This window comes from Schistocerca piceifrons, chromosome 1 (assembly GCF_021461385.2).
Source record: "Schistocerca piceifrons isolate TAMUIC-IGC-003096 chromosome 1, iqSchPice1.1, whole genome shotgun sequence".
NCBI classification, from domain to species: domain Eukaryota; kingdom Metazoa; phylum Arthropoda; class Insecta; order Orthoptera; family Acrididae; genus Schistocerca; species Schistocerca piceifrons.
This window is the reverse complement of record NC_060138.1, coordinates 175,203,685-175,215,042: the sequence shown is the minus strand read 5'-3', so window position 1 is coordinate 175,215,042 and position 11,358 is coordinate 175,203,685. Positions and strand designations below refer to the sequence as shown.

General features: G+C 34.6%; 1 protein-coding gene across 1 annotated transcript; it reads left to right on the top strand.

The window, feature by feature from the left end:
- The first annotated feature begins 778 nt into the window (after positions 1-778).
- Positions 779-7,383, top strand: LOC124786475. The gene is made up of 2 exons (XM_047254266.1): positions 779-1,007; positions 7,131-7,383. The coding sequence occupies exons 1-2, from the start codon at positions 911-913 to the stop codon at positions 7,331-7,333; spliced, it is 300 nt and encodes a 99-aa protein (XP_047110222.1). The 5' UTR covers positions 779-910; the 3' UTR covers positions 7,334-7,383.
- Positions 7,384-11,358: the final 3,975 nt, after the last annotated feature.

Below are 11,358 nucleotides of genomic sequence, written 5' to 3'. Positions count from 1 at the left end.
GTACGGACCGCCATCTTTGTGTGTGTGTGCGTGTGTGTGTGTGTGTGTGTGTGTGTGTTATATTTCTACATTTAAGAAGAATTCATTAAAGCTCTTGGGCATCTGAACAGGGTTTACTGTAATATCATTTTCAAATCTAATTTTCAGAATCTCTTGACTTCTGTCTTCAGCTACTTATTCTGGCTGAACAGCTGGTCACACTGCTTTTGTCGTACTTCTACGTTTGAGGATGAATCTATTATCTGCCATTTTTTAGCAACGAAGTCAACTTCCCTGAATATGGTTTTGTAGCATTTAACATACGTAACGAAATCAACGATTTCTGTTTGATATTAGCTCACTGTGGAGCTGTTTGTAGCACTAGAGATTATGATTCCTGATGTAATCCATTTGAGTTTAGTACTTTCATTTGCCAAGTTTTCTTATATCTGAGATATAATGCAATTGTCTTGAAACTAATTTGACATAGCTGAATAGATTTTATTTTCTACGTTTTGTTCACATTTGCATGTGAAACAAACAGATACCCGGAAATTCTGTGTCGCCTTATAAACAGCAATTAGGAATGAGATTCCCAATTTTCTTTTTATTTCAAGTCAAAGTGGTCTTCACTATGATAGAACAATTAAGTTATTGCTAAGTTTGGTACCAATTTATAGTCAGTTTAATTATGGGACGAAATATTTTATAGGTTTTCTGGTTGGTTACCCACGGCCTCCTTTGTTTGCAATACGTACATCTTTGGTGTTCAGCGTCCCTCTGTTGGCTAACCTGTGTTACTTGCTATTTTTGGCGTACAAACATGTGTATGGTGGTTTGAAGTGTGGGAGGTATTGCTTCGAATATTTTTGTGTACAAAAGTTGTTGGATATACGTGTCTTTGTGTTTGTGTTACATCTGAAAGGAAACAATGCCACAGGGTAAATTAAAGGTCAAAGCTAAAGTGCCAGAGGGCGCAAAACCGAAGAAGAAGGCTGGGAAAGGGCGTGGAGTTACAAAGCGCACAAGTAAGTATGGTTCACAATACGAAGCCATTAACTATAAACCGTTAAATAACTTTTGCACTTATTGTGTATAAGATACCGATAGGTAAGACATTTATTTGCCATCGTGGCATATCAATTCAAAAATATGGTTATTAATTTGAATTTTATGAATTTTACGCAAGTAGTTAACAACAATATTTCATATTTTGCAGTTGATTAAAATTGTTACCCAATGGAGACGGATTCGTAAAACGCGTCCCCCTTTTTCCATTGCGTTTCATGTAATTATGCGCCGCATTTGAAAGTTGCAAAAATTTTAAAATGCTTCTTTAAAAAAAAAAAAAAATTATACCTTCGTAATGCTTAATATTCGAAGCTAGGTTGCTGGTGCCACGTATATTTACGTTATGAAAATTAGCGGCATTATTCGTACAGAATGAAAACTTTTCAGCAGATGTGCTCCGCGGACGTGAGAAGGAACAATTTATTCTAGTGCGAACTCAGACGCGGATAATTATTCGGCTTTCGAGAAAGAGAATTTTCATTAAGTGATATCGTACTGCAATATGGAATATAGTGGTATTGTACTGGAATGGGTGTGGACGTGGTGGTTACATGAAAATTGAACTAGTCTAAATTCAGACTGTAGACGTAATTAATAATTGTTTAATTAAAGCTTCAAGTTTATACAATCGTAAAGCCTAGCAGTTTTACGTAAATCTCGGTAACTACAAATTACATCGGTTTCATGAATAGCTCTGTAGATTCCGTTTCTATTTCGTATTATTATAGCGTTCCTATAAGCGGTTACGATCCGGGTATGATTTTCCAACAAAGTAATCAATCAAGTAACGTGGCGGATTGTCTGTTTCTGAATTTTTACTGCGAAGAAGCAGCACTCAAATCTCATTCCATTCATCCTGCGTTACATTTCCCGTGGTTGGCGTGTGTTGACGCGATACCTTCAAAAAGTCTGTGTACGATTTCTCTTCCTAGTGTCAGCACCAATGACCTCAAAGTGAATCGCAAATAAAACTTCCAACACCTTTGAAAACGGCGTCGTTTTCAACTATTCCCATTATCGTCACAACCACACGATGTAGTTGATCATGAAGTGCGTAGTTAGTTTGTGGAACGTAGTGTGAGACCTCCTATAGATTACAATTCAATAGTACTTTACTTTTTGTGTTATAATAGCAAAGATGAATTATTCTCTTTTTTTTACCATATGACTTGAGGCTAATTACTCTAAAAACTTTAGTTGCGTGTTGGGAGTTTTCATACCATTGTTAATATGATGGTTTGACTAGCCATAGCCAGATAAATCATAAACATGTAATATAATTAATGCTACTTGCATATATAAATTCTTTGGAGGAGAGGGATAGTGCATATATTAAAAGAAAATTGAGTAAGGCACTGAGTTCTTTGCTAAATATCTAAAGTATATGTAAGTCTTTCTAGAAGGAAAAACTTGATATTAATTTCCTTGTTCGTGAATCATGCCTAATTAAAATTTGAAAACTAATTAATAATCACATGTTAAACTGTCCTTGTCACAATCCATCTTATGTTGAGATGCAAGTGCCATAGCTTGTTAGGCTCATTGTGGCAGTTCAGTTAAATTGCATTATAATAAGCTGATATCTTTGATCTTCAGAAGAAGGTTAAATACATTGAGTTATTTGTTTGGGCAATGCAGTTGTATTAAATGAGACTTCCATCCCATCAAGATTTAGATTTTTCATACTGCCCATAAAATGCATCATATGTTTGCCAGAAGGGTTCTTACAGTCAGGTCATACATAGGTAGTTACTCTCCTCATCCTTCTCTGGTTAAGATAATGCTGACTATCCTCAAATTAACACAGTGCTGAGGTTGTGATGACCTTTGTCTGTAAAGTAGCCTGTGATCTATGTTCAGTCCATATTTACCTTAATTTTCATTAAAAATAATTACAACTGCAAGATAAATTCAGAAAAGTTGTATTGCATAACAGATAGATCTCTAACAAATATCAGTGCTGGTTGTGTACATATTGCCCATCAAATGCCAAAACTACTAAAGTGCAAAAATCACGGTTTTGACTTAAATGCATGGCTTTCATTTTTTGTGTTTTTTGTTGTGGCACAACCTTGAAAGAGCTGCCTCGGTACTGTAGGAAAAAGAAATGCAAACTCTACGAAAGTGCATAATGATTATACTTTGTAACTCCAAAATAGCAAATAAGCCCCATTAGGTTTTTGAAGCTGGGTTAAAAGTCGTTACTGCTTTGCGCAAACATGAATGTGCTACTTACATTAATTAGGCATCCTTACAAATTTTAATGTGTATGGTTACAATCACATATTTTGTCATTATTTACATTACTTTGCACATAACCATGTGATTTATGATACTTTAGCTTATTATTTAAGAGCTCAGTATAGTGTGGAACCTTCTGATGAAATATTCTACCTGAGAAAATTCACAGAGTGTAATTTGACATTTCAGTCAGTCAAATCAGTGCAGCTCTGCTATGAGACGACTAGTAAAAGAGATTATATTGAAATCACTAATGTTGATCAATACATTGTGGCACTGCTAAGGCTTAGATAAGTGAAGATATCAGATGGATGTGTCTGTATGTATCACTCTCTGCAAGAACCATGTAAACATACAGTCAGTTTGTCACAATTTTTTTGAAACTTGGAACACAGAAATTGTTTGAGCTTATTCATTCTAATAGGGAAGAAGGATGAGAACACATCATTATAATTTGCAAGAGGAATCCTTGTCTTCCCGTTGTCTGTGCACTATACTGCATAACAGGAACTGGTGACCACAGATGTTAAGTCCCATTTGAACCATTTGTATAACAATTTTCTTGCCTTCAAAATTACCAGAAAAACATCCTCAAAATCCAATGAACAATGTTTGCATACTCCACTGTGGAAAAAAACCCTCTTTCAGTGTTTTAACAGACAGAATTTTGAAGGGCTTTCGGTGATGCAATCTTAGAAAGATTTTTGTCAAATATGACTATTCCTAAGGAATATGTGATAAAAACTTGTGATAACAGAAGCAAAACTTAAGGACCTCCTGATAATGTGTGAGAAACAGATGATTACATAGGAACATTACCAAGGTTGTTGAGTAATAAAACTCTACGTATCAAAAGAGAATCCTCATACGGATTAAAGGCTTATATAAATTACATTGTTGGTTTACTGCCTTATTATTGATTAATCTTTGATTTGTAGTTTCCATTTTTTTTTCCAACAATAAAAGTGTAATTGGCATTCGGTATGTCTGATTTTCTCCTAGTTTGTATGCAAAAAGTCAGTAGGCCTGTGTCTTCATAATTTCAGAAGACCAAACATGTAACAGCTGCCCCTCTCCCCTGCATTGAAATGGAAGTATGACTATGAATCTCATATCCTAACATTTGTAAATGGGGTAACAATAAATAAGGTGCAAACTGTTTTTGTTTATTATTATTATTTACTATAATTGATTTTTAAGTTTGAAACTTCAGCCACCATCACTCAAAACCAATATAATGCATGTTTTTGGTTTTGGTCTATAGGAGACAAAATTAGCGTACATCAGATATTTAAAAAAGTGCGAGAAGTACCTGCGACCTAAATAATGCCCCCCAAAAATCATGTTAGGAAATTGGAATGAAGTATTGGCATGACACACAGTTGAGATTTTCTAGTTCTGTAATAAAGGCGTTCACGAAGAGAATGGTACATCAGGGTATCATATATTGTTGCTCAGGTGATCTCACCATAATATTAATTCCTATTGCACTCCTGCCTCTTTTCCATGTTTTTCATTGTTACAGTGCTAAATCTGCATCGGCAAAATTTTCTTGTGTTGAATTGTTAATGCACCCATCTATACCAAAGCATTACGCGCAATTCGTTTTTCCACTGGATAAATTCACTATGTTCTACTAGTAAATCAGATTTCTCATACTAAATTTATTGGGCTGCTTTACTACAGCTCACCTTCACAGACTCCCTTTCTCGCTATCCATAAAAAATTTTTTTTTTCTGTGAATGTGTTTTCGGGATGGATGTCATTGCCCAACACTTTCTCATTCGGAAGTAAATATACATTATGACTTTAGAGGTCATTATGCGACATTTACCATGTTACATCATTCAGTTTCTTTCATGCAGAAGTGCTGTCTGCGTACATGGAGGAAATGTTAAGCCAGACCTGGTTGTACAAGTATGGTTTGGTTGCAGATTGGTAAGGGAAACATCCACTTATTATTTGTTTTACACACACACACACACACACACACACACACACACACACACACACACACACAAAATTTTCCCTGTTGTTCTGGTATTTTAAGGTGTGTGTGTGTGTGTGTGTGTGTGTGTGTGTGTGTGTATGAGAGAGAGAGAGAGCGCATATTATTTTACTTCTTAATGTTTTTATTCACCTGTCATAAGTCTTATGTTTTCTGTTCCTTCATCAGGCATTTAGTTGTTTATTAATTTGTTGGTATGTTAAGAAGATATGAAAGTACTGTGAAGGTTTTGGAAACAAAACAGCCAAACTTAATAAACAGGAAGATAGACAAAACAAACTGTGAAAACCACTATCAACAAACAAATTATGAAAGGGGTAGTATCAGATAAAGAAAGGACTTGAGATCAAAGAGAATTATACTGGACCAACAGGGAATGGAAAAAAAAACCTTTTGTATATAATTGAAAGTGAATCATTGAAGTGTATAAAAATGAACAAACAGAAGTGTACATGGCAATTGCCTGCAGTCTGTCAATGTGTGTATTTACGCTGGAAATTATATTTTTGTGCTGTGTTATTTGTTTTGACATAACTCGTGAAAACTTGTTCCATATTTTTTTTTTAAGATTTTTGGTAAAAGTGCTCTTAACGGTGCAGCTAATCCTTTCGTTATGTGCCACAGCTGGTAACAATTTGCACAACAAATTGTAGGAAGTGCTGTGACAACTGTGATTTGGTTGTCAGTACCAAACAGAATATGGTTCACAAATAAAGTTAGCTGGTATTTTGTTCTGTTAGATTATAACTGAAACACATCATCAGATTTTTCAGTGTAATCGGAAATAAAACGTACAAATAGGTTATTGCAGTGACGAGTGTATTAAAGTAATTGTATTTTTGTGTTGACATTTGTTTTCTTCGCCAACTCTCAACAAAATTCACCCATTACAGCCTGACCTAGGCCTTGGCCTTCACTGCAGGTCCGTCGGTCAAGCACATTTGGTTTTCCCCCTGCTCTCCTTACTAAAAACAATGTAAGTCAATTCACATCTTGTGCAGAAAAAATTGTTAGATTCAGCGATTCTGAAAGGCTACCGTTCGTAATCATCCGATTTATTACAACCAACAAAAATGTATTGCCCACATCACACAGCAAAACAGCCTGGTTTTTACATTGGGTACACTTTAGGCAAATTGTGTTTGGCCTGACTAACGAATTGGAATGGCCATATTGCTCAGAATTTATTGCTGCTATTTGCTTATTCAATTTTACACACTCGTGAAGATTGCTTGAAATAATTGTAATAGCTTTTAAGTTTTGTTAATAAGGCTTGAAGAGCAATTGATAAATTTAATGCAGACCTTAATATATTTTAGCTTTATCAGGTAGGAAATAGAATCTGTTAGAAAGAAGATTAATATATTTCCCACATATTGCACCCTAGTAAGTGATTTGTGCATCAATTTGCTAAGAGTTGGCATAGCGATTCTTGATTCAAAATCCATGCAGATGTTAGCCGTGCATTATCAATATATAAGTATTAATTTGGTTTTGGCATTCAGACTTTGTTTTATAATTCACTTGTTCCACATCCTGGACAGCTGTCTTTATAATGTGATGATGGGGAAAATGAAGTTAAACTATTCTTGTAGATCACTCAATATGAAGAATTGTTGTCTTCAATAAGAAGTGGTTGTTTGCATTGGAAATTGTGGTGTTGATGTGTTACCCATAACATTGCCAAAGATTTTATGTATCATTTCCAGTAGTCAACCTATTGTACTGTTGATAGCACAGTGCAGCTGATGCATATGGATAAGTTGTCACAGTGTTTTGCCATGTTTACATGTACAGTGTACATATAATGTAACTTTTTTTTATATTTCAGCTAAGTCAGTGACACCAAAAAAGCAAAAGCAACAGGAAGCTCAGAAACTGAAGAAAGCAATCACAAAGACAGTAAATCAGGCCATGGAAGAAGAGCTGAGGGCTCAAGCTCTTGATGGGAAGAAGTCTCTTCTTTCAAAGAAAAAGGCTGCCGCTACCCCAGCAAAATCACCAGCCAAGCCGAAAAGAGGGAAGAAGAAATAGAAGATACAACAACAAATTAAAGGATTTTCAGATTTAGAGCCATTTTTTTTTTAAAAAAAGGAAATATGTTCTTTAAGATTGGCATAATGTAATTCTTAAGTATTTAGTTTGAGCTGAGTTATTTTAATCATAGGACAAGTGTCAGGCAGTGTGATCTTCAGATTTAAGTCCAAATATATCAGAGGTTGTTTGGTGAGACTTCTTACACAAACTGTTACATCGATTGCAATTTTATACCCAAGTAAAGCACGGACTTTTCCAATATTGTGTGCAATATAAAGGTTCTCTGATAAATTCGGCAGTTGTGTGGTATGTTTGCTGAAAAGAACTTTCATTTCCTTCTCTGTTTAATAATTGCAGACGATTACCAAGAGTTTATTACAATGTGAACGTTCACAGCACTCGCAATAGCTACAACATTGTAAGTTGTGGTTGCCAGGTAACCTGGGACATTACTCCAGCATTTGCTGTATAAGCTTTCACATATTGTATGCTTTCTGAACGAAGTGTTGGCAGTGACAGCTGAAATGGATGTTAATTTCATGTGTGTCATTTGATTTGAAGTTTAGTGTCGTCCCATTTGACTACATTTTTAGGAGCTCTGACAAAAATTGCATTTTGTGTTTAACAAATGGGATATTGGTGTGACAATAGGAGTAAAGGTATTTTAGTTTCAAATTACACTCCATACCTAGAGATCAGAACTAAATAAAGTTTATTGTACCAGTGCTGTTAGAAGTGATCAGTATTTAGTGGAGTAGTCCACTATACTTTTTCACTCTGTACTTTTTGTGCTACTGTGTTGGTATATTTTATGAAGGCCTTGTAAAGAAAAATATTAAAAGTCCATGTGCTATTGAAATCACTATTTGCTATGTGAATCCAAAATTTTGGGAATAATGTATCGTGCAATAATGTGAAAATAATATGCAGTGCTCATTGGAAGCAGAATTTTGACTTAATTCGACCACGTCATTGACAGGAAGCACAAAGTACAGGATAAGAGAAAAAGTTTATTTGAAGAAGAAACGTATCCAGGAATGCATTTCTGTTGCATGTACAAGTCTATTTTACATAGAAGCCTTTCTGATTGAAGCTACTTCATTGTAATGTATAACTAGTAATATTATTTTAGATCACAACAAAAAGACGATAGTTTCTGTTGTCTTTGACAGATTTTTTTCTTTCAGTTGTTTCATTGACTTGCTATGTTTTTGTTGTTGTTGTGCTGAGTCCAGAAAACACAAAAGGTACAAGATAATTTAATCACTAGTCGCACTGCTGCTTCGAAAGATTCTTTTGATGCTCTTATTTATTTATTGTGCAGGACCTCTTCGGAATCAAAGTCTGCATAACTACAAAATACATTGTTACAATCAGCTATGTTTCTAATAGCAAGATGCATTGAAAAAAAAATAATTGTGATAGATAGAGGGACCAAGTACAACTGATACTTCAGAAAGTATGTGAATTAGGAGAAAAAGTTGAGTGTTTTAGTGGCTGAGTAAAACACATTCATCTCTCCACCTGCCCTTCCTATAACAACGTGACTGAAATGTATTAGTTAAATATTCAATGGTATGGGCGATCCAGTCATTTGGATTTTTTTATATAAATGGTACATTTCAACCAAAATTGAAATTGAGCTGTTATAAATGGTGCAGGGTGGATTGTAGTGCTCCGCTCCTTTGGGCTGCTGTTTTACTAGAATATGTGTGTTTTATGATACCTTTAAGATATTGTAGATCGTACTGCCATGTTCAGAACATTATGACTCAATATTTGCCTTATACTTTAATCAGTATGTTAATTATTTTCGTTTTATAAGGCTTAATCACTTACTAAAGACTTTCTGAAAATCATCCTGGTCAGAAAGCAGATAACACACTGGACTCCTGCTACGTAGATGTTGAATTCTCACTGCAAGTGTTCATCAGATGTATTAGCAATATGCACAGGTTAAGGCAAAATTACTGTAAATTGACACATTTCAGAAAATTTATTTTTGCTTATATTTTTGCTGTTTTCTTTTGTAACAGCTTAGCACAGTTACACCATACTGTAATCCACTTTTTATCCCCATCTTATTCCACGAGGTTAAACTGGTTTGCACACTTCTACAATGTGCTCTATTTTATTTGGAAATTACATGTATAGTTATGGTAGAGAGTGTACCATAAATGATTTTCATGTACAACTGCACTAAGAATATCCACACTACAGTTATAACTGCATTCGTATTGATAGCTAAATTTTACATATTTGTGTATCACAGGCAAAACACTATTAAATGAGTTATCTGAGCAAGCTTCATACCCCAACACACATCTTTAATGTAACAGAGCTTCAGTCCACTTCAAAGTTTTAATTTTCTGGGTGAGTAACCATTGAACACTAATAGTGAGAGTAGTCGTTCAATCCAGAAATTTTGTTGGTAGCTGTGATGTGGCTGGCATAGTGCTTGGTGTTTACAATGGTGCTGGGCATATACCACTGTACCTGAATATCTCATAATTGTATATAAAGGCGTATGACATTGCAGAATTGAATTTGCTCTACTGAGCTGGTGGCTCTTAATTAATTACTTTAAGAAATCTTTTTCTTGATGAGAAAAAGAAAATGTCCAAAAATTATTGTAGAGCACTTCTAATAGCACTGGTAGTAGGTACTATTTTTCAAAGAGGCGTAAAAGAATATTTCAGAATACTAATATGAAACATAATTAATTAAAATGTTATTGCCAGTTTTTATAAATGTTATGGTTAAGTGTTATTCAGATAATTTAATCATATAATTAAATGCATTGCTGTTAATGATGAACGTTTAAACAGAGTACAAATAATTCAGGAGATGATGTAAAAGTGCAAAAGAAAAGGTATATTATTTGTATAGAATTCATTGTCTGACTGATTAATCTGCAATCTGCACTTCACTGTATAATTGTAATGTTTTAACACAAATAAACTTTTCTTTGGAAAATTGACAATGTTCTTTGCAGAGCTTTCTCAAGTGTGGTACAGAACTAGTGTCTACTTCTACTGTGGATGGCATTTTTTCACTCAAGAATCTTGTGACATACAGGTAAATTCTTGAGAATCTTGGAAGCATTGTGAGATAAAATGAAATTACTACAGTCTTTTGAGTGCTGTATGAATCACAATATACTGTTAATTTTGTACACTGTGCAGCAATTAGTGGATACCTTTAATGACAATATTTTTTGTCAATCCATTGTGACACCCATAGCTTATGTATTTTGAATTTATATTAATTTTAATATGATCAAATTTACTTTTTTTAAAAATGGAATGTCGTGGAAAAAATCCCAGTGGGATATAATCTTCAGGAAAAAAACAATATACTGGATATCATAACGTTGGGTAAAATGTTGCTGTTTTGTTGAATTATGTTTCATCTCAACTGTAGTGGAAGCGTTATATTCTAGTTATAGCTACTTAGTTGAAGAAAAGGCTGACAGCAAGTAATTTACACAACAAATGCAGCTATTAATGGAAACAGTATTACTACTACCTTACTTGGCATTGGTATAGAATTTATTTTCTGGTATATTAGTGAAATACTCTGAGGCCAAATTTTTTAGTTTCAACATTTCGTTGACAGGGAACAGCAACTTAATTTCAACTCCTTAAAGGATGATTCTCTCAATAGTTGCAGTATTTATTAGGTGACTTGTTTCAAACCCTTCGCCTGGCTTGGTGAGGCAGCACTGAAAATGCCGGATCTTAATAACAAACATTGAGTGGCAATAGATGCTATATAAATGTTTGCAGGATGACTGCCACATTCCACAAATGCCTATTACCAAGTCAAAATTTTGACTTGGTAACAGGCATGAGTGGATTGTGGCATTCATCCTGCAAACATTTATGTAGCGTTTATTGTCACTCAGTGTTTGTTTTTAAGATCAGGCACTGTCAGTGCAATCTCAGTAGGCCAGGCACGAAAATGGACCTGTATGGGTTCGAAACTAAGCACCTAATAAATAGTGCAACTGTTGACAAAAC

Coding starts and splice junctions, on each gene's coding strand:
- LOC124786475 (XM_047254266.1), top strand. CDS start 911: ATGCCACAGGGTAAATTAAAGGTCAAAGCTAAAGTGCCAGAGGGCGCA. Junction 1,008..7,130: donor TGGAGTTACAAAGCGCACAA/GTAAGTATGGTT, acceptor TTTATATTTCAG/CTAAGTCAGTGACACCAAAA.